A 23,757-nucleotide genomic window follows, 5' to 3' on the forward strand; every position below is an offset into this window, starting at 1 on the left:
TCCATGACAACCAGGAAGCAAGTCAATCAGAAATCACCCTCCCAGCACTCACTCCCAGGCTAGGCCAGTTCTGCCGAGACCCAGGCCAGCAACAGACATTCTCAGAACTCTCCCCTTGCTCCCCACTGAATTCAAATCCCAGACAAATGCTCATGGTCCTTTCTCCAGATGACTCAGTTCTGAATCAGGAAAAAATGATCAATAAAACTAAATTCATGCATGGAGTTACAGCTGCTATGTTTGTTGAGGACTCTGCAAGTTGAGTGTTTTGGTTTTCTAATCTGTGGAGCTGAGGCAAGCAAGAGAGAAAAGTGTAGGAACGGAGGCTGAATGTGACAGGCCATTGCATTGTAAGCTGTTACAGAAAAACTCGAATGAACTTTAGGGCCAACCTGATATTAGCCACAATTGTTCTGAAAGTTGGGAAAGCTGGTATAGGGACAGTCATCCTTCCCTTATTCCATTCAAGGCATCCTTGCCACATGTATCATCCCATTTAATTCTGTCTCAAGCTTTCACTTTATAGGCAAGGAAGCTGAGGCTCATAAAGTTTAAATAATAATGTTCAATATCTTTCATAACCTATAATGGAATATAATCTGCAGACAATAACTGCATCACTGTTATACACCTGAAACTAATGCAATGTTGCAAATCAACGTACTGCAATAAATAAAAACATTTAAAGTAATGATGTCCCAGAAGGTAGCAGAATCAAGATTTTGAACTAAAGCTCATGTTCCACTATCCTAATGTGGTAGAATGTACATGCTTGCTTTGTTGAAACTAGACACCAACCATAATGGATTCTCATTATTCTTAATTCCTTTGTTCTGATTATGAATCCCTGGCTTTCGAAGGGCTGCAGAGACCAGTTGCTCTCTGGTCCCCAAACCTTGCTTCAGCAGTTTTCTTCTTTGGTTTTGTTATGTTTTTTTAACAGGTGAGAAGTGGATTTATTTAGAGAGACACGCGCCACAGGGTGTGGGCCGTCTCAGGAGAGAGTAGCCTCAAAAGGCGGCACGGCGAGCTAGCCTCATTGACGACTGAGTAAGAGGGCTGTTCCGACAGTTCCAGAGACGGGGCGGGGGTTTCCCAGGACTGGGCCTCAGCCCACTTTTTGGTCTTCCGATGCTTGGCCTCAGAACTCTCATGGCATCCAGCAGTTCTCTTAATTCCTTGAGTAGCTTGATCCTGTGGACCACCTGAGAAGCTCGACGGCATGTGTATCTGGACTGTATGAGGTGAGAAAGGAGGAAACATTATCCATCGGAACACAAGAATCGTCCAGAACATTGTACTACCCCTATCCAGCCACCCTTTCAGCCCCACATCGAGCACTTCTCCACAGACACATCTCCAGTCTTCCCGCCAAAACGTAGTCTTTTTTTTCCCAGCTCTCCCACATATTTTCTTTGTGCCCACCCCTCAAACATTTCCCACAATCAACATATATAACCACCCTTTTCGTATTGCAAGTTCTTCGAAGACAAGAATGATGACATTCATCTCTATTGTTCTTTTAAGCTTCTAGCACAGTGCAGGAGTGTGGAAAGGGCTCACTGGATGAATGATAAAGAAATGAATAAACTTCCCTAGGGAGGTGCTCTCTTCTTTAGCGTATTGGCTAATCTGTATCTGAGGAATGATAAATTCAATTGCTCTAGTCTTCTAATGTTTTTAAGAAGCAAAACTTTTCTCCATCACCACCATCCATCTGGTTTCTCCCACAATGAGCCCACATCAGTTAATGTAGCAGAATATTTTACATGTTTATTTGTTTTTAACATTTTTAAAATGAACTTAAGAGAGAGTTTTGCTCCTTGGAAGAAAAGTTATGACCAACCTAGACAGCTTATTAAAAGGCATTAAGAGACGTTACTTTGCCAACAAAGGTCCATCTAGTCAAAGCTATGGTTTTTCCAGTAGTCATGGATGGATGTGAGAGTTGGACTATAAAGAAAGCTGAGTGCTAAAGAATTGATGCTTTTGAACTGTGGTGTTGGAGAAGACTCTTGAGAGTCCCTTGGACTGCAAGGAGATCCAACCAGTCCATCCTAAAGGAAATCAGTTCTGAATATTCATTGGAAGGACTGATGCTAAAGCTGAAGCTCCAATACTTTGGCCACCTGAGGCGAAGAACTGACTCATTAGAAAAGACCCTGATGCTGGGAAAGGCTGAAGGCAGAAAAAGGGGACAACAGAGGACGAGATGGCTGGATGGCATCACCGACTCAATGGACATGAGTCTGACTAAGCTCCAGGAGTTGGTGATGGACAGGGAGGCTGGCGTGCTGCAGTCCACGGGGTCACAAAGAGTTGGACACGACTGAGCGACTGAACTGAAGAGCGAGCAGGACTATATCTTGGGTTTTTTGTTGAAGTATGGTTGATTTACAATGTTGTGTTCGTCTCTGGTGTATAGCAAAGTGTTATACACAGATACATGTATATACATTCTTTCTCATATGCTTTTCCATTATGGGTTATTATAAGATATAGAGTACAGCTCCCTGTGTTACACAGCAGGACCTTGTTGTTCATTTGCTTTACATACAATAGTTCATACCTGCTAATTACAAACTTCTAATTTATTCCTCCCCCTCCCCTTCCCAGTTTGTATGATGCTGTTTTGGGGAGGGGGCATGCAGCACAGGGTGTGGAATCTTAGTTCCCCCACCAGGGATCGAACCCACACCCCCGTGCATGGGCAGCTCAGAGTCTTAACCACTGGACCGCCAAGGAAGTCCCTGGGAACCATAAGTTTGTTTTCTATGTGTGTGAGTCTGTTTCTGTTTTGTAAATAAGTTCATTGGTATCATATTTTAGCGCTAGCTTTGGCAGCACATATACTAAAATTGCATCATATTTTAGATTCCACAGATAAGTGATATCATATGATCTTTGTCTTTCTCTGTCTGACTTACTTCACACAGTGTAATAATCTCTCAGCAGGACTACGTCTTTGGAGCTAAAATGAGTTCATTTTCTCTTTGGAACAACTACACTGGGACAATTTTTATACTAGTTCGAGTATTTGCCATAAGTAACAATTCACTGGGCCGAAAAGAGTGGAGCAAAGCATGATCATGATAATAAAAGCATCAAGGAGTCTTCCACGCTCTACGTTTAATCCATTCAATTTCCTGCTAAAGTAGAACTCCTCGCATCACCGTCAGCCCTTCAGGTCAGCATAGAGCAGCAGTCTCCTTCGACTCTTCTGGAAACTTTCCACTTTGGAGCTCCCAAAGAGAGGCCAGCAGTGACCAAGACGGGTTCTATTCTGCTGTGTGGTTCATGAAACTGGAAGGCTGGCAGCATGCTTCTGGTTGCCATGGAAATGACCAGGGCCACTGGCCTTCCGAAAACGGAAAAGAACAGCAAGTGCAAGAAGAGGCATTCCGTCCTTCCTGCCCGGCAGATTACACGAGCTGTCAAGCCTGAGTGAAGGATCAGCCCGGGAGTGGAGGAGACAGCCTTGCTGTGGAACTCGGAGATGTAAGTCTTTTCTCTGTTCTTTTTTGAAAAGCCTATCTAGCTTAACAGTTTTTAACAGCTTCAGATTTCTGCTGCATGGCAGAAAGTTCTGTAATGTTTGAAGAGCCACCATCAGCACCACCTTCTTCTGCAGTGTTTGCGTTTCCTGAATATAATGCACACTTATGCATCACTTTCACCGTGAAACTCTCCTTTAAGCTTCCGGGCATGTGAATTGCTTTCTACTCAGATTCTCTTTCCTTTCAAAGGAAATGTTTTCAGAACATCAAGCAAAGAATGAAATGGCCTTCTCATAATTCCCTAAATAGATAGACTCACTTAGGTTAATATTATGTAACAGATATCTCCGTGGAATCTGGGCTTCTTGTTTCTATTTTTAAGATCTGGCGAAAATTAAAAAAAAAAAACCCAACAACAAAAAAAATCCAGCTATATTTCCTGTTGGTCTTTAATGCTAAATAAGAACTCAGTGAAAGAGGTATGTGTAGTATCGCTTTTCCTTATTGTGATCACAAGCAAAACCGGAAACTCTCAAAACATTGGTTTTTATTGTTTCTTTGCTCTGTTTTTATCTAATAATGTTATATTTATCTAATGGTGTTATATTTACTTTTATTTACACACTATTCATTAGAAAACATAGGAAGACAAGAAGAAATCAAATTTAGATAAGCATCAAAATTTAGATCAGTTAACTTTTTAAAAAATTGGTCCCTGTATTCAAAAGTGAAACAAACACAATAAATGCTACAGGGATGTCTTAGTCAAAACTAGTAATCCTTACACAGTTCTACATATATTTCATTGTTTCATAAATATGTTTTGGGGAGTTTCTTAGCAATACGTGTGTTGGTGCATACTGAAGAAAGGAAATGTTTCAGAAGAACTGGGCATAATATTCATAAAAACCTGTCCTTAAAAACTACCAAAAATATCAGACCTCTTTTGCTTGAAATTTTTGTTGATGAAAAAAGTGATCTTTGGGAAGTTTTTTAACTTTTATTTTTATACCAAATAATTCAATGTAATGCATTATTTAAAATAATGTTTGAAAGGGAAAAAAGACTTCACATCATATTTTTGACAGAAATTGGGCATTTTCTGAAAAGAACAGGTTCGACAAAGCATCTATGGAAATGAATGCTTCTCAACAGCTGATTTGGATCTCTCAATCTTCTTTTTCACCTCAGTATTTTAATTACTTAAACCTAGCGACTTCACTTTCACTTTCCACTTTCACACATTGGAGAAGGAAATGGCAACCCACTCCAGTGTTCTTGCCTGGAGAATCCCAGGGACGGGGGAGCCTGTTGGGCTTCCATCTAAGGGGTCACACAGAGTCGGACACGACTGAAGTGACTCAGCAGCAGTATACTATCTGCCTTTAAAATTCAGCGTCCGCGGAATTTCCTGGTGGTTCAGTGGTTAACTAAAACTTGGCCCTCTCACTACCAGGGGCCTGGGTGCAACCTCTGGTTGGGGAACTAAGATCCCACAAGCCATGTCGTGTGGACAGAATAAACAAATCAGGGTGCAGTGGATCACGTCTCTGTGTCTGTCGTCAGAAGATACAATCACCCAGTTTCCCATGGTTGTGTGATCAGGGGCCAGATGTGCTGAGCTGGAGCACCAGTGATCAGATAAGCTAAGTGTATGCCAAGTCATTTGGGCTTCCCAGGTGGCACTATTGGTAAAGAACCCACCTGTCAACGCAGGAGATGTAAGAGACATGGGTTCGATCCCCGGGTCAGGGAAGATCTCCTGGAGGAGGACATGACCACCCACTCCAGTATTCTTGCCTGGAGAATCCCATGGACAGAGGACCCTGGCGGGCCATGGTCCATAGCATCACAGAGAGTCAGACACGACAGAAGCGACTTACCACGCACACAGGCATACCAAGCCATTACAGGAAAGGCTTGAGGGGTTTGCAACCATTGGTTAATTAACTCTCACAAGAACCTGTGTCAATCAGAAAGCTGCATATTTTACCGCCTGTTGGCTTACTCTCTAGAAGTCTTTGTCCCATGTTCCCTGACCATGTCAAAAGAAGTAGCATCCAACCAATGTTGTCCTTAAAGATCTAATTTACAAGTGTCTTCTTAAAAAAAAAAAAAGTGTTCTGATGCTTGTGCAAAATGGAACTCTTCTTTCCTTTTGCTTCCCACTCATTTAGCTTGAGGTTTCTATACACACTTGAGGTTAAAGGCCACAGAGTCTAGTAGTGGAATCCGAGGTACGGGATGTCATGTGAGTAAGAACTCGACCCTGGGATGGGAAATAGAACTGTCACTTCCATCGTGCCTCCCTAGAGTATATGTGGCTGTCTGGGTTCAAATCTTAGCTGGTTCCTTCTGGCTCTGTGCCTGTGACCATGCTATGAAACCTCTCTATGTTTCTGATAATGAAAATAGGGTCACAGTATCTACTTTTAAGGTTATTACAAGGATTAAATGATATAAGACATGCAATAATACTTCAAACTGCACCTGGCACCAAAAGAAGCACCTATTGAATATTATTATTAATATTAAGGAAACATGTAATTCTTAATTTCAGTCATTTTTCAACACACATGTAACTTCCACATTTCTTATTTGAAAGTACATTGCCTCTTATCAATGACCATTTTCTATATTTAGCTAGTTTAACCCTGGTAACACAGGGCTGAGGGGCAGTAAAGGTTTGTATGTGTGCATGTCAGTCATTCAGTCATGTCCAACTCTTTGCGACTGCATGGACTGTAACCCACCAGGCTCCTCTGTCCATGGGATTCTCCAAGCAAGATATTGGGGTGGGTTGCCATTTCCTTCTCCAGGGGATCTTCCAGACCCAGGGATCAAATCCATGTCTCCTGCATCCCCGGCACTGGCAGGCAGATTCTTTACCACTGCACCACCCGGGAAACCCAAAGGTTTGTGTAGTAAAATGCTAATGCAGTAACATCTCTTCATCTAGCAGTCTGAACTTTCTTAGGAGTCAAGTAGTGTGCATTTGATGAGTTAAATTTGAGGTGTCTGTTAGATATTCAGGCACAGCTATCAAGTAAGATGCTAGATACATGAGCGTGAAGCTCAAGGGAGGATTTGGGAGCTGGATAATGATCAGCATATAGATAATACTGAAATGCAGGAGTCAGCATGCAACCTCCAAAGGAGTGGATATACATAGAGAAGAGAGCCAGTTGCTGAGCAAGGGGTATGCAACAACATCATGGAAGGAGAGAAGATGCTAGCCAGATGCTGAGAAGGAGTGACCATTGAGGTGGCAAGAAAACAGGGGTATGCAATGGAAAGGAAGCACAGAGGGATCTTTTCTCAGGAAGGAGGGAGTGGGCAACCACATCAAATGCTAGTGAGCAGTCAGGCAAAACGAGATGAGGAAATTAACCACTGGCTTTGACACATTGGGGAATGGGAGTCGTTGGGAACCTGATGACCGTCCTTCCAGTGGGGTCACCCTAAGGACAGCCTGATTAGAGTGGCTTAAAAATCTGGCATAGACAAGCACTGACGTTCTCTGTGACTATAGATTTGCTTATACAAGCTCGGTTTTTCCTTTACGGTTAACTGAGGTTAACTGAGGTTAACTGAGGTTAACTGAGGTTATAAGAGGTTGGAGGCAGGCAAGAACTGTCATCCATGAACCTGGTCTACCAGATTCGTGAAAGATGTGAAGACAGTTTAGGAGATGAGGGTGGTTTCTTGTGTGTGTGTGTGTGCACGTGTGTGTGTGCACCTGCACTCAGCTGTGTCCTAATCTTTGCCACCCCGTGTACTGTAGCCCATCAGGCTCTTCTGTCCATGGGATTCCCCAGACAAGAATACTGGAGTGGGCAGCCATTTCCTTCTCCAGGGGATCTTTCCAACCCAGGGATAGAACCCAGATCTCCTGCATCTCCTCCATTGGCAGGCAGATACTTTACCACTGAGCCACCTGGGAATCCTGATGGTTTCTTAGCAGATGAGAAATAGAAAACACTTCTGACACGGGGCAACGTAAGCAGTATGAGGTGGCACCATACACACACACCCCTAAGCGCACTCGCCAGGACTTGTTCTAACAGTTTTCCCGATGCCTCTTCTTTCCCGCTGTGACCTGCTTCCCATTGAAGGACCACTTCCCATTTGCATCTCTGAAATGCCTGGTCTCCCAGGTCAGTAAGGAAGCCAGGATCTTCTCCAAGGCCAGGAGCTCTGTAGGAGTCCTTTGGAGTGGTGCCTAGTCACCATTTCATGGATGTTCTGTTTGACCCAAATTGTGTTGCCCAGTTTATCCACTGGAGCCCTACTCTTGTCACAAAAATAATCTTCTGTGAGTCGTCAGTGAGATCAGGAGGCTTTCTTTTCATATAGAAGTCTCATTTTAGAATTGTTTTAGACTTACAGGGAAATGGTGATGCTAGCACAGAGAGTTCCCATATACCCAACAACCAGTTTCCCTTTTATTAGCATCTTACATTGCTATAGTATACATTTATCACCATTAATGAACCAATATTGATGCATTATCATTATTAACTAATATCCATATTTTATTCAGATTTTTTTAGATAACCAATGTCCTTTTTCTGTTCCAGGATCTCACATTACCTTTAGTTGTAGACATGTTAAAAACTCTTAAAAATCTTCCAAGAAAGCAACAAATTTCATATTGAAGGCAATTGGTTCCAATATTTATAACTAAAACCACTGAAAGAAAAATTTAACCCTTAACTTTTCTGAAATCTAATCATTGAATGCAGATGAAAGGGAAAAGCTTAAGGCTTACATTTTAAGGAAATAGTTTAAGATATTTTATGAGACTGTAATAATGTACAACTATTAAATGGAAGACCTGAATCCCTTTTTATTGTTCTAGAAGCAGGTGATTAAAATATTAAAGGTCTACCAGCATTTTTTGTTTCTCATCTCCTAGCAAAGGGATTACTCTGACTTATTTTCCTTGGCAACCTCCCGCTCATATAATACAGGCCCAGTAATTTGAGCAAAGCTCTTCCCATGTTAGTTTTACAAGATTGGATGCTTAAATGTTATATTGTTGGGAAGTTTGCAGCAGGGGTCTTATAATCCTTCAACCAAAAGCAATTAAGGTTTCTGATGCCCACAAATATCTATGAGATCAATATGTACTCAGCACTGATTCTACTCATGTTTCCCTTTGGTCTGTGGAGCGAGGTGGAAGGATAGCAATCTGGGGCCCTGATTTGGGGCTCATGGTCCCCATCTTAGGTGACTGTGTTTTGTCCTGTGTCTCCATCAGATTCACAGAAATGGTCCAAAGCAGCTGCAAACTTAGAGAATGCTCACTGGTAAAGTCGCAAGAGGTTGGGGTTGCCTGTTGGGACTTGTGCCAGATGTCCTTCAATGGCCTTCAAGGAGACTCAGAGGCAAGACATAGGATATTGAGCTCAAATACACCCGCTCTTTCACTAATACACAAGAGTTCATCATGCTTCCTGGGCCATGCCCTGAAATTCACGCTGAAATGGATTTTGCTTGCTGATTTGATCATATGCTACACTCCACAATTCTAGGAGACAAAAGTAAAAGAGGAAGCAAAGGATTAGTACATGCACTCTGACTTAGCTAATGTAGGGATGCACCTGAATAATACAAGTGTTTATGGAGGGTCTCTAAGTGTCAGGCACCAGGGACTGGGAAACCAAGATCAACCAGAAGACCAGGGCTTTGTCACATCAGAGATCCGACTTACATAGCATACCATTAGCAATGGGCCCAGCATCCAATAGGCACACTGTGGGTGAAATCAACATTCAGTTAAGCTCAGTGCTTTCCAAACATAAAATGCCTATTTTCAGTTAGCTCTTAGTTATCTCAGACTAGAAGCTTTTGAGAACATTAGTTCATTTCTATCATTAAACACATTTATCTGAAAGCAGCAATCCAAGTGATACTTGAAGAGATCCTGGCTTCACCAACCAGTGGGCACAAATAAGGCTAAATTAACACTAATTGCTTATATTTGATTGGTTTTTGTTCCCACCTTCCCGATACAGGTCCTTGCCTCCTTCCATACCACCAAGTCTACACAATAAAGTCTCCCCAAGATTGCCTTACCTGTGCTCCCAAATGGTCATGTGCCTCTGTCACCATTGGGTGTTAACTGTCCCATGCTGCTGTCAAGGGCCTTGGTGGTATGGAAGGAGGCAAGGACCTGTATCTACCCAGGTCGCCCCTGATTACAAACCCTCAGCTCCTCACTTTTGTCGCTTGCAGGGACCTCCAAAGAGGGTTTGTATATACACAAGCCAGTGAGGTGAAAGTTTCAATCACCCAATCATATCCGACTCTTTGTGACCCCGTGGACTGCAGCCCACGAGGTTCCTCTATCTGTGGAATTCTCCAGGCCAAGACTACCGGAGTGGGTAGTCATGTCGTTCTCCAGGGGATATTCCCGACTCAGGGATCAAACTCAGGTCTCCTGCATTGCAAGCAGATTCTTTACTGGCTGGGCCACCACGGAAGCCGTTTTCTTTATTCATCTCAAACATTTAAAAGTCCATTCTTTTTGTGTATTGTTTACAATGTAAATAATGTAAGTGTGGTATTTCTAAAACCTTTATAAATTAAAAATTATATCTGTTGGGAAGGGTTCTTATTAAAGGAGTGAAGATCAGAAGAGTTTGGAGACCAAACCCCTTAGCTTGGTTGGCACAGTCCCAGCCTCGTTCCTAAGCCTCATGACCCAAAGACACGCCAAGTACTCTAGACTGAGATTTTGCTGAAATTGCTTTTCTGTCTTCAGCATCTCAGCTTTCCTTATCCCAGCCTCTCTCTTCTCAGTCCAGACAGCACCTTCTTTGGGAGTCTTTCACATTCCTGTGCAACACTCAGCTGTGTCTTTAATTAGCACCCACCAGTCACATCGCCTGACAGTTAGTTTCCCAGCTGTTTGTTCCCATAGTACATGCAATGTTCCTTGGGCAGCCCATTAGGCCGCTGTGGACAGTGAGGCCATCTTGCCACTGTCTGTGTCAGCAAGCGGTGGGCACCCTTTTGGTAAAATACACTCCAGAGTGTGGGTACATCTCTCCCTTTATGGGGCACACCTAAGATCCCAAATGGTCTCCTTTTCTGGAATTTTTCTCATATTCGCCACCTCCAAATAATAGAGGGTTTTTGCAGGGACACCCTCTAGGGATGGCATCTGGGGGAGACCTCCTTGCCTAGCTCCTCAAGTCCTGCAATCCAGGTGGTTTTGGGGGCATCCAGACACTGGATTCCTTCTGCCTTTCTGCCCCATGATGCCATTCAGATTCATGTTTCAGACCGTCTGCTTCTTACTGGAGCATCTCATCAGTGTCTGGTTCTCTTACTTCTCCAGTTTCTTCAACTGAGTCTTTTCCTTAAATTGCCTTTCAAATTAAACTTACTTCTGAATTAAAATTTGAGATCACTCTTCAGTTTTAATTGCTGTAAGGATTTGGAGAACGTTACTCTAAATTCCCACAGTCATTTTTCTTGTCTTTTGTGTTAAGACTATAGAATTCAAAACATCGTTATTCATGACATTTCAAATCTGTTTTCAGGAAAATGGTCCAAATGCTATCCTCCCACTGACACACTGTCTCCTTACTAGTAATATCTTCTTATAAACAAAACTAATCCAGTTTGAAATGTTCCTTATGGAGCCAAGTATAAACATTATCTAAATTTTGGGTGTAATCCTAGATTGGGAAGGAATCTGTGTGGAATTTGTTTTGAAGTTACTGATGTCTGTATCTGCTCAATTCAGGAGTCTTTGCTTTTGTGCAGCACCTCTGTTCATATTAATTGCTCTCAGGATTTCTCCATCTGCAATATAAAAATGGTATTTGCACTAAATCTCAATAGGAGCTCTGGTTTCTGGACATGTTCAAAGAGTTAATGATCATACATGTTTTTCAGCCTCTTGCCTGAAAGGTTTAGGTGGACTGACACCACCTGAGCTTTTTTTGTGGCTGCATAAAGTCATTCTTTGTGTCTTACAGCCTAGGTGTGGTCAGTAACTTTTCAGTTCAGTTCAGTTCAGTCGCTCAGTCGTGTCCGACTCTTTGCAACCCCATGAATCACAGCACGCCAGGCCTCCCTGTCCATCACCAACTCCCGGAGTTCACTCAAACTCATGTCCATCTAGTCGGTGATACCATCCAGCCATCTCATTCTCTGTCGTCCCCTTCTCCTCCTGCCCCCAATCCCTCCCAGCATCAGAGTCTTTTCCAGTGAGTCAACTCATCGCACGAGGTGGCCAATGTAAACTTTTAGTGCTCACCAATACCCATATTCTCCTCTTCCTTCCTGGCACAGTGCTGGGCATCATTTCCAAGCTGCTTGCAGTCAGGCGACTCAGTTCTGGCCCATAAAATGTGGGCAGAAAATGCAGTGGAGGACCTGCAGGCCCTAGAAATTAGCATTAAAAAATAAATAAATAAAGCCTGAGTCCCTGAGTGACTGTGTGGAGCTGAGTAAATCCTCCTTATGCCTTTAATGGCATTAGACTGTAATGTAAGGAAGAACTTAACCTTTATCCTGGTTTCACTATGCGTTTGTTCATTTGTGGGCAGATTCTAGCATGGCTTAAAAAGATGGGCACAGACAGATCCCATGCCCCCTGCCCCTCCCTATGCCCCTGCCCCTAGGGTTGTGAGGGGGTTCATATTAGGACACAGCAGGCAAATCTCAGTGATGCAGTGAGCACAGGAAAGGCTGGGACACTGAGAAAATGATGTGTCAGAGCAAGTCAGAGGATTCCAGCCCCACGGGACCCCTCACTGCCCTTTCCTCCTGCTTCTCTAGTTTCCTGCTGCCATCTAGTCAAGGCTATGGTTTTTCCAGTGGTCATATACAGATGTGAGGGTGGACCATAAAGAATGCTGAGCACCAAAGAATCAATGTTTCTGAACTGTGGTGATGGAGAAGACTCTGGAGAGTCCCTTGGACTGCAAGGAGATCCAACCAGTCCATCCTAAAGGAGATCTGTCCTGAATACTCATTGGAAGTACTGATGCTGAAGCTGAAACTCCAATACTTTGACCACCTAATGCTAAGAACTGACTCATTGGAAAAGACACTGATGCTGGGAAAGATTGAAGGCAGGAGGAGAAAGGGACGACTATCGGGGACCAGCCTCGATATGGCCCAGGGATGAACGGTGTCGGCGTCAGAGAGAGAGAGAGAGAGAGAGAGACAGGGGCTGATGATTCCTTGGTTTACGCAGGAAACCAATAAAACCCCAGCACGGGGTTTGCTCTGTTTACGTAGGCCGCAGGCGCCCTCTCGAATCACTGGAGGTACCCCACCAGGGCACCCCCTCGAGTGGGTCTTAGAAGCCCAGGCAGATAAGTAAACTCAGAGGGCCCAGCGCTCCAAGGATCTCAACCAGAAAAAGGAGAATAGAGAAAAGGATGGAAAAGGAGAAAGAACAACACGGGGAGACCAAGCTTCAGTGAGCAAGGCCCAAAACTTTATTTTCCAGTGCTGCTTTTATACCCTAAGTTATGCGCATAAGAAACAGGGAGGTAGAGTCATGCCAAAATCGCGTGGGGTCAGCAGTCTTGACCCTTATCAGGATCAGGGCTCATTTTTGTATGTCTCATGATATACAAAAGTTTTGGGTGGTTTACATCATCTTCTGGCCAGGTGGCCTGCTAACAGTTTATGGCCCTCTCTCCTAACAAAGGTTAGTTAGCTAGAAAAAGTCTTATATTCTTTTAAGATGATTTTCCTAAAGTCAGGTGCTAGACACATAACAAAGTTACATTCCTATAAGGCACCGGTGTAATGAGCTACAAGAAAGGAATTTATTAACTTAAGATCTGATGTGGTTAAATCAAAGGCCACTACTTATATTCTCTATATGTGATTAATATATTTCCAAGGATACAATGGATAGAGGAAACTTTGCAGCAAGCATTGATTCAACAATGAAATCTTTTTTAGTACTATTCTAATGATTTTAACTTCTTCAACAGATTCCTGTATTTTAGAATATTAGGCTTTCTGTCCTTGCATGGCTGGGAGGCTATAAACAGTCACACTCATAGTTGTAAGAGCCCGGACAAACTTGTCATGCAAGTTAGAAAGCTATCAGAGGGGCTTGGATTGGAACACTCCTATTAAGCCGAGGAGAACTTTTAAACTACAGCTCTGAATTAATGTTTTCAGAGAAAGGTGGTTGGGGGAAGCCCCTGTAAGTATGAGAGGACTTGATAAGAGGCGTAAGATAGTAAGGCAGACTCTGGTTTTCTTTGGGGTAGATGCTCAGGTAAGTCCAGGGGGTTCCTCGAGTCCTGATTAGCCTTTGCCCGTCAGGCCTCTTCCCCAATTGACCTTTGCCACGGGTAGGATTTCCCTCGCTGGCTCCCGGCAGACGACAGAGGATGAGATGGTGGGATGGCATCACCGACTCGATGGATGTGAGTCTGAGCAAACACTGGGAGGTAGTGAAGGACAGGGAAGCCTGGTGTGCTGCAGTGCACGGGGTCACAAAGAGTCGGACACGACTGAACAACTGAACTGAGCTGAGCTGACTGCTACTCCTGCCACCTTCATAAACTGTCCATCTCTCTATCCTACTTTTGGATTGCAAAAATTCTGATCACCCTATGCTAATTACATGGATAATTTTCCTTTTATCTTTCCCATTCAAGAAATACTCCTCTAACTTCCCTGTGAACTTAACACCTCCCGGGGAGTCCTGGTGCAGATTGAATATCCCATACAAATTGTGGTTATAATTATTATCACATGACACTGTGATTATCGGTTCAGTGTGTCCTTGACTAGAGTGTAACTCCTTGACAGAGCTCCTATTGGCTTTATTTTCTCCATTTCTAGCACAGTCCAGGCACAAAGCAAGTGCTCAACACATGTTTACTGAGTGAGCGAAAAAAGCATAGTTTATCAAATGTTAGTGCGCCAAGACTCCTTTACCTGCTTAGTATAGAAATCCCAATTCAGACTGGCTTGAATAGGGAAAAAGCGTGGCTCATACCTTTCGTTAAAAATCAAGAAAGAATGTCACTACCCCATGTGCCACAACCGCTCAGTCAGTGCTCTGGAGCCCTTGCGCTGCAACCACTGAGCCCACGCACCTACAGCCTGTGCCCCTCCACAAGAGAAGCCTCTGAAACGAGAAGCCCGCGCGCAACAACTCGAGAGTGGCCCCCGCGCTCTGCAACCAGAGAGAGCCTCTGCACAGCAATGAAGACCTAGCGCAACCAAAAATAAAATAAATCATTTTTTTTAAAGAAAGAATGTCGGGCATGGCTTGATCCGGGTGCTGGGGGAAAAAAAAGATTGTTAAGAATATCTTTACACTTCTTATCTCTGTTTTTCTCTGGGTTGGCTTCACTCTCAAGCTCACCCCTTCTGGACACTTGGCAGTTGCCAACAAATCCATGGTTCCCTTCTACAAGTTCAGCAGCCTCCAGAGAAAACCATCCTTCCCACAGTGCCACCCCCACTCGGACAGAGGCAGATCAAACAGCAGGGGTAGGGATCTGTCTGCAGGTCCAGTGGCTGAGACTCTGCACTTCTGATGCAGGGGGACCAGGTTCGATCCCTGGTCAGGGAACTAGATCCCACAGGCGGCAACTTAAGACCAGGTGCAGCCAAATAAACAAATATTAAAGGGGGGTGGGGTGGGGCACTGTGACACACTTGCACCCATTCTGCTTATGCCAGTCTGGAATTTACCCCCAAATGAATAGTGGAAAAGAGTCTGCCTGCAATGCCGGAGATGAGGGTTTGATCCCTGGGTTGGGAAGATACCTTGGAGGAGGACACGGCAACCCGCCCGAGTATTCTTGCCTGGAGAATCCCAAGGACAGAGGAGCCTGGAAGGCTACAGTCCATGGGGTCACAAAGAGTCAGACATGACTGAGTGACTGAGCACACACGAATAGATATTAATACATAGTAAAAGCCGGGTGCTCACAATCCACAGTCAAGAAACCTGAAGAAAGAAACCCACGCTAAGACAGAAGGAGAACAATGTCCATGTGGCGTCTTTGAGGAAACCACATAAACCTGTGTCCAGGGACACTTGGCCCACTCTGTGCCCTTCATGAGGCCCCATGCATCTGGCCTCCTTGGTCTGGCATTCAAGCTCCCTGACGTCCAGAAGGCAGGGCCCCCACTGAGGTCTGGCCAGGTCCTTGACTGCTGGGAAGTTGCTCACAAATCCCTTTGGGGATCTCCAGCCCAACTCGTTTCGGGAAATCCATGATCTTTTCCTGTCTTCAGTTCAGTTCAGTCGCTCAGTCATGTCTGACTCTGCAACCCCATGGACTGCAGCACACCAGACCTCCCTGTCCATCACCAACTCCCGGAGTTCACTCAAACTCATGTCCAATGAGTCGGTGATGCCATCCAGCCATCTCATCCTCTGTTGTCCCCTTCTCCTCCTTCCTTCAATCTTTCCCAGCCTCAGGGCCTTTTCCAATGAGTCAGTTCTTCGCATCAGGTGGCCAAAGTGTCTTCAGTTCAGTTCAGTTTAGTTCAGTCACTCAGTTGTGTCCGACTCTTTGCGACCCCATGAATCACAGCACGCCAGGCCTCCCTGTCCATCACCAACTCCCGGAGTTCAATCAAACTCATGTCCATCGAGTCGGTGATGCCATCCAGCCATCTCATTCTCTGTCGTCCCCGTCTCCTCCCACCCCCAATCACTCCCAGCATCAGAGTCTTTTCCAGTGAGTCAACTCGTCGCATGAGGTGGCCAAAGTATTGGAGTTACCCTGGTCTTTTTCCACTGGTGCCTCTGATCAGTATCAACACTTAAGAGAATGACGTCGATACTTTGTCGCCAGGTTTCAGCTGATGGGTAGACGCCCCTCCCTTCCTTTCCCTCCAAGGCCGGGAGCAAAGCAGGCCAATGGTACTGGCGTCAGCATTCCTGGTCCAGGGATGACGGAGTTTCTGGGACATGAAGTCCTAGAAACCTTCAGTGGAATCTGGGACAGATAATCATCTAAAATTGTCTTGTAATTAAAAAATTATGCACTGTTCCTTACTAAGTGGGGTACTTACCATCACATTGCAACACAATTTAAAACCGTTAAGCCTCTCATTCAGGGAAAATTATGGCTCCACACATTTCTCAAGCTCTTTCTTTTGCTACAAAATGAACTAATGAATAAATCCTTTAAGAAAACCCTGTGAAATATAGATACTATTAAACAATGTAAACAGGCAGAAAACAGGTCTATGAACTTGCAGTAAAACAAGTAAAACATACTCTGATATAGATGCATGGGTAAGGTGCATGCACACAAGAAGAGTCTGAATATCCACTAAGTTAAAACGGCAGAAGGGACACAGTGAACACGAATATGTTGAATCTGTGTATTAAACATATTACTCAGCCATAAAAAAGAATGAAATAATGCCATTTGCAGCAACGTGGATGGACCTAGAGACTGGTGTGGGGCTTCCCTGGTAGCTTAGCTGGTAAAGAATCCTCCTGCAATTCGGGAGACCCTGGTTTGATTCCTGGGTCAGGAAGATTTGCAGGAGAATGGATAGGCTACCCACTCCAGTATTCTTGGGCTTCCCTCGTGGCTAAGCTGTAAAGAATCCACCTGCAATGTGGGAGACCTGGGTTCGATCTCTGGGTTGGAAAGATCCCCTGGAGCAGGGAAAGGCTACCCACTCCAGTACGCTGGCCTGGAGAATTCCATGGACTGTTTAGGCCATAGGGTAACAAAGAGTCGGACATGACTGAGTGACTTTCACTTTCAGAGACTGGTGTACTGAGTGAAGTAAGTTAGAGAAAGACAAATATATGATATCGCTTATATGTGGAATCTAAAAAAATGGTATGAATGAACCCATTTACAAAGCAGAAATAGAATCACAGATGTACAAAACAAACATGATTACTAAGGGATAAAGGAGGGAGGGATAATTTGGGATATTGGGGTTGACATTTATACAGTATTATATATAAACATATAGTTAATAAGGACCTACTGTATAGCACAGGGAACTCTTCTCAATACTCTGTAACGGCCTATATGGGAATAGAATCTAAAAAAAAGAGTGGATATACGTATGTGCATAAATGAACCACTTTTCTGTACAGCAGAAACCAACCCAACATTGTAGTCAACTGAACTCCAGTAAAAATTAATTAAAAAAACTTTTTTGAAAAATCCACTTTTAGAAAGGAGAAAAACACTACTTATACTTTATAAAAAACTAAAACTCAAACTTTGTGCCAGCTTAAAAATAAACACAAAGCAGTATCAGAAGTCTTACCCAGTTTCCTGAATTGACTCTTGGCTTGCCTCTCTGCTATGATCCTACATCTGTGTGTATCTTCAGGAGTTCAGTTCAACTCAGTTCAGTCGCTCAGTCGTGTCCAACTCTTTGTGACCCTATGAACCGCAGCACTCCAGGCCTCCCCGTCCATCACCAACTCCCGGAGTCCACCCAAACCCATGTCCATTGAGTCGGTGATGCCATCCCACCATCTCATCCTCTGTCGTCCCCTTCTCCTCCTGCCCTCAATCTTTCCCAGCATCAGGGTCTTTTCAAATGAGTCAACTCTTCGCATCAGGTGGCCAAAATATTGGAGTTTCAGCTTCAACATCAGTCCTTCCATTGAACAACCAGGACTGATCTCCTTTAGGATGGACTGGTTGGTTCTCCTTGCAGTCCAAGGGACTCTCAAGAGTCTTCTCTGACTCCACAGTTCAAAAGCATCAATTCTTCTGCGCTCAGCTTTCTTTACAGTCCAACTCTCACATCCATACATGAATCCTGAGAAAACCATAGCCTTGACTAGATGGACCTTTGTTGACAAAGTAATGTCTCTGCTTTTTAATATGCTGTCTACTAGCTCCCCTGGTAGCTCAGTCGATCCCCTGGTCAGGAAGATCCTATGGAGAAGGAAATGGCAACCCACTCCAGCACTCTTGCCTGGAAAATTCCATGGATGGAGGAGCCTGGTAGGTTACAGTCCATGGGATTGCAGAGTGGGACACGACTGAGCAGCTTCACTGACTGGTGACTAGCTTGGTCATAGCTTTGCTTCCAAGGACTGACTTCCTCGGTTCAGCCTTCTTTGTCTTCCTCTTTTGCAAAGCAGCCCTCGGGGGCAGGATCCAGGTTTTTTTCTTTTTGTATCTTCTGCTTGGCCTTACCTGACTCCTGCCTTTGCCTCCTTCACTCTCTTAGCCTCTGGTCCTCACAAGCAGGCCTGGCCCACCCTGGGCACTGGAAGCAGAGTCAAGTCCCATAGAACTCTTTGCTCATCTTCTCGTTCTGTGCTGTATCCCCAGGGCTAGCAAAGTGCCTGCCACCTAGGAAACTCCCCATGAGCATTTGTTGGATGAATGGATGGATGACATTATGACTGTGGTGACCCACGTCTCTCCTCCTGCTCGCGTTTACTTGGCTGAGACGGTCTGCTAGCTCCTTACCCTCACTCCAGCTCCTGCTGATGGCCTTGTGCTGCCTGGGTATCCTCCCTAGCATTTTTCGCTCCGTCCCCCTGGGATTTCACATTGACCTGCGCTGCCCTCTTGTAGCCTCATCTCGCTCCCTAAAGGGTGTGGGTCAGCCTAGCTCCTTTCCCGCTGTCACCATCTTCTCTGGACACAAGTTTAACCCCCCGGGCACTGACTTTCCATCAATGTCTCCTTAGCACTCTTCCTGCGGGGGCCGTCACCAGATCCTGTTCAGAGGTCTCATTCTCAGCATCTTGCCATGCCCACCGCCATATGTATAGATGCTCCGAATTGTATTGTTTTCTCTCTTTGGTCATCAGCTAAGTCAAGGGAAATTTACTTATTTTTGAAAAACTGAAATCTGGTGTCCTATTTCACAATGTGTGTCATTTCAATCACACCATAAAAGAAGACCACACACAGATCAATTAAACGCCAGGCACCCATAGGGCATTTTCACCCAAATTGGACATCAGGGTTGCTCTTTCAATTCAGTATGCATTCCTGCCTTATGTAGATCATTTAACAATGTTTACATACTGTTTCACATTTTGGAGAAATCAGTTCATAGGACTTCCCTAGGGGTACAGTGGATAGGAATCACCTGTGAAAGCAGGGGGCACGGGTTCGATCCCTGATCTGGGAAGATCCCATATGCCACTGAGCAACCAAATCCACATGCCACAACTACTGAGCCTATGAGCTCGAGCCTGTGCTTGGCAACCAGTGAAGCCACGGCAACGAGAAACCTGAGCACCGGAAGGAGGAGTATCCACCGCTAGCCACAACTAGAGAAAGTCCATGCGGCAGCAAAGACCCAGTGCAACCAACTGAAAAATAAAAAAAAAATGTATCAATTGATAAGGTTTGTTTGGGGGAAAGGAGTTGGTAAATCAAGATCCCTGTGATGAATTGCTGGGCAATGGGTCTTTTCCTTGTCTAGTGACACTGTTAATGTGGACTACAATCCTGGTCTCGGAGACCAGGAAAATATGAACGGTTTTATAAACAGATTGATAAGAGGGAGGGGAGCATGTTTGTCTAGTTAGAAATTGAGGTTTACCATTAACAGTTTCATCATTGGTATGCATGATGTGTTAACAGAGCACGTGGGTAGCTGATTCCAACAAGCCGTTTGTCTCCTGAATTCCAGGAAGTCAGATATTGAGGGGGAGGAGGGAATGTGCGTGCTTAAGTGGGTAAGACAGGCACTCAGTACCGATAATGGGATGTTTGGAGGATGCGTACCCTCCAATCACTCCAATTCTCCGTCCACAGACAGGATGCAGTAGGTCTCCTCCCCCGGCATCTACTCTTTGCTTGCTTGTTGGCGTGTTCGTCTCACCACCAACAGACACCACTGGGAGTTTTCCAGCTCACTTTTTCAGATTTCAGGGGCCTGGTTGCTGCCCTCCACCAACCCCCACCCCAGGCTCTTAGAAAAGAGCATGACCTCCTCTTGGGCTCCTAGCACAGCCTGCCTTTGCTGGAACTGCAAGTGAGAAAGTTTATGACGTGTTATTTCAGGGGTTCCTTTTTTCCCAGAAGCTGTTCATTTCTAATGAGAGGCTGTGATAACAAAACTGCGTTTTTTCTTTCAGGTAAGTGTCAACGAATCGGCTCATGAAGGGGAACTTGGCTGGCCCACGCTGAGAATGGCACCTCCTTCTGGGCACAGCTTCTTTCTGATCGGTGCGCTGGGCGTCTTTGCACTCAGCTGCTTCACCAGGGCTCAGAGGAACGGCACGCTCATTTTCACCAAGGAAAACACCATTCGGAAGTGCAGCTGCTCAGCAGACATCCGGGACTGTGACTACAGTTTGGCCAACCTGATGTGCAGCTGTAAAACTGTGCTGCCTCTTGCCATAGAGCAAACGAGCTACAGTGACCGTCTGACCATCTGGTTCACAGACACGTCTGCTCTGGGGCTCCTGCTGAACTTCACGCTGGTCCGGGACCTGAAGCTTTCCCTGTGCAGTACCAACACTCTCCCCACTGAGTACCTGGCTATTTGCGGTCTGAAGAGGCTTCGGGTCAGCACGGAGGCCAAGCATCCCTCCCCTGAACAGAGTTTACTCATCCACGGCGGCGGGGAGAGCGAATCCAGAGAGAAGCCCATATTGTTACAGCGAGGCTGGCAAACCTGTATGTATATCTCCTTCTTAGATACGGCACTCTTCAACAGGGAGTCTGCCTTAAAATCATACAGTGTTGCAAACTCTGCCAGCATGGCCAGCAACTTCCCCTATTTTTCCCACCTTAAAACCTTCCCAGTTCTAAACAACAAAAGCTTCGTTGTCACGTTCATTTACTAACATTGTAGTTGTGCCCATCCTCAGGGGACTTTGGCACCTGCTGGATCATCTCAACAAGGGATCTGTGCACAAGGTCATGGGTATTCCTAGCCTCAACTTCACTTCTCCCCCAGCCTCCTTTCACAGAGAGCCAGCCCTCTGCTCCACCCGTGCCTGGCCCTGGGAAAACACAATAAAAATAATCAAAAAACTTACTTGATTCAGTCTAGAAGCGTATGTTGGGGGCCGGCTAGAGGCTAGGTTTTTGCTACTAAGGGAGGGTAGGGACATGTCAGATCAGTGCACCCCAAGGACTGCTTAGTGGAGCTCAGCAGAGGGGACAAACCCTAAAGAAAGGCATCTTCCAGGACTTCCCTGGTGATGTAGTGGTTGAGACTTGCCTTTCAATGCAGGGGGTGCCAGTTCGATCCCTGGTCAGGGAACTAAGATCCCACATGCCTCATGGCCAAAAAACCAAAATATAAAACAGAAGCAATGCGTAACAAATTCAATAAAGATTTTCAAAAAATGAAAGAGAACTGAAAGTGTTAGTCGCTCAGTTCTGTCTGACTCTCTGCAACCAGTGGACTGTAGCCCACCAGTCTCCTCTAGCCATGGACTTCTCCAGGCAAGAACACTGGAATATGTAGCCATTTCTTTCTCCAGGGGATTTTCTCGACCCAGGGATCAAACTTGGGTCTCCTGTAACAGGCAGATTCTTTACCATCTGCTATCTGAGCCATCAAGGAAGCCCTTAAAAAAAAAGTCCACGTTAAAAAAAAAAAAAAACTTAAAAAATAAAAATGAAAAGCATCTTCTTTCACATTGCCTTTTTCCTCCCCCTCTTCATGTTCTTACATAGGTTGGAATTCCCCTACGTAGAGAATGTCAGACTTCAGTGGTCTGGGGACAAGGAGCCCCTCAAAATGATTAGATCCTCTTAGATTGGTATTTTCCAAACATCTTGTAAAGCGCATTCACACTGAGAAAGGGAAGTCTTATGTGCTCTGTGGCGGGGAGTGGGGGGCAGTCGGGGGGAGGGAGGGTTGAAGCCTGGCCGATATGGTGGAGCCTTAGGGCTGAATGAGAACACCAGGGTCCTGAGACAGGGGTGCAGAAATCAAAACTGGAAGTCACAAAAACCAAGTGCGTTGGGGTTTTTGTTGCTTAGAACAAGGCCTAAATCCAGGGAAAGCTTTCTCCTAGCGCTTCTCTTCCTTCTCTTGCCTTGCCACCTTCTACCTTTGGCCCGGCTATACCACTTCCCCATCGTTCCTCTCCTCCTTCTCCTGCTGCAGAAATCAGAACTTGGATTAATACCACTGGAACTGTGTTTGACTACACTAGGGGCTAGCCTGGGAATGTAATAGCCGCTTTATAACACTATTCGCACAGGTAAATACATCCAGATTACTGATAGATAATTAACAGAAGAACTTTGAGGGTTCAGTCCATTTGGAAGTTTAAGACTGGAAAGTGAAGACACTCTGTATGATGGGCTTAACATAAAAAGGATTCATGTGTGTTCATACAAAGAACTAAGGCAATATTTTTCATTAATTTTCACTGGAGGATAGTTGCTTGATGAAGTTGTGTCGGCTTCTGCTCTCAGCAAAGTGAATCACCACACGTAGACATGTACTCTCTCTCTTTTGGATTTCCTTCCTGTTTAGGTTACCAGTGAGCCCCGAGGGGAGTTCGCTGTGCTGTACAGTGGGTTCTCATCAGTTATCTATCTATATACAGGATCAATTTTTTTTTTAAATTAAACTGACTCATCATTGCACAAAGAAAATTTTCCTTCACAGAAGCCCAACTCAAAAGTGGAATATAAAGAATTTGTGGCAATTATGGTATAAACATCTAAATTCAGAATGCAAAAAGTTGGAACATATTGAAAGCATGATACCATAATGATAAGAAATAGTTCTATCATGAAATAACACACATTTTTCTCTTAGCCAGGTAGCTGAAATAACCTTAAATGTTTCCATTTGCTTAACTGGTGAGAGATTTGGCCATTCAGACTAATTAGCATGCCTCTATAATGTCAGTGCTTAAATTAGGCCAGAACTAAGACCAAGATACCAATTTTAATAGAAAGATGTAATGACCTTATTACTGACATTGTATGTGAGAGGTAAGATTAAAGCGGTAGAAAAAGACAGATAAGGAAAAAAAGAGAAAGAATGGCGAGAAGGATATAGAGGAAAAGATTAATATTAACTATATTTACTGTCATTAGTTACTGAAAATGTGACAAATGGAATTTTAATAATTTTTATTAATAAGGTATAAAATTTACTGATACTAGAAATTATGAGTATCTTAATGTGCATATCGTCCATTTGGTGACTTTTAATAGCTTCAGAGCTCTTTCACATGTGTTTTAAGTAATTCTTACAAGAAATACGTGTTGGGTCCTTCTCTGGTGGCTCAGTGGTAAAGAATCTGCCTGCCAAAGTAGGGGACACAGGTTTGATCCCTGATCCAGGAAGATCCCACATG

The 23,757-nt window shown here is 44.5% G+C and overlaps 1 protein-coding gene across 2 annotated transcripts; it reads left to right on the forward strand.

The window, feature by feature from the left end:
- The first annotated feature begins 2,951 nt into the window (after positions 1-2,951).
- Positions 2,952-21,910, forward strand: EPCIP (exosomal polycystin 1 interacting protein). Of its 2 annotated transcripts, none has more exons than XM_055417568.2 (2): positions 2,952-3,498; positions 20,557-21,910. In XM_055417568.2, the coding sequence occupies exon 2, from the start codon at positions 20,611-20,613 to the stop codon at positions 21,268-21,270; it is 660 nt and encodes a 219-aa protein (XP_055273543.1). In that variant the 5' UTR covers positions 2,952-3,498; positions 20,557-20,610; the 3' UTR covers positions 21,271-21,910. The 2 variants fall into 2 exon arrangements, with proteins under 2 accessions (XP_055273543.1, XP_055273549.1); XM_055417574.2 differs by lacking the exon at positions 2,952-3,498 and adding an exon at positions 20,200-20,453.
- The last annotated feature ends 1,847 nt before the right edge of the window (positions 21,911-23,757 follow it).

This window comes from Moschus berezovskii, chromosome 1 (genome assembly GCF_049115385.1).
Source record: "Moschus berezovskii isolate FMDL1 chromosome 1, NW_MosBer_1.0, whole genome shotgun sequence".
NCBI lineage: Eukaryota > Metazoa > Chordata > Mammalia > Artiodactyla > Moschidae > Moschus > Moschus berezovskii.

Excerpts from the sequence above, each read along its gene's own strand:
- EPCIP (XM_055417568.2), top strand. The coding sequence starts at position 20,611 with ATGGCACCTCCTTCTGGGCACAGCTTCTTTCTGATCGGTGCGCTGGGC.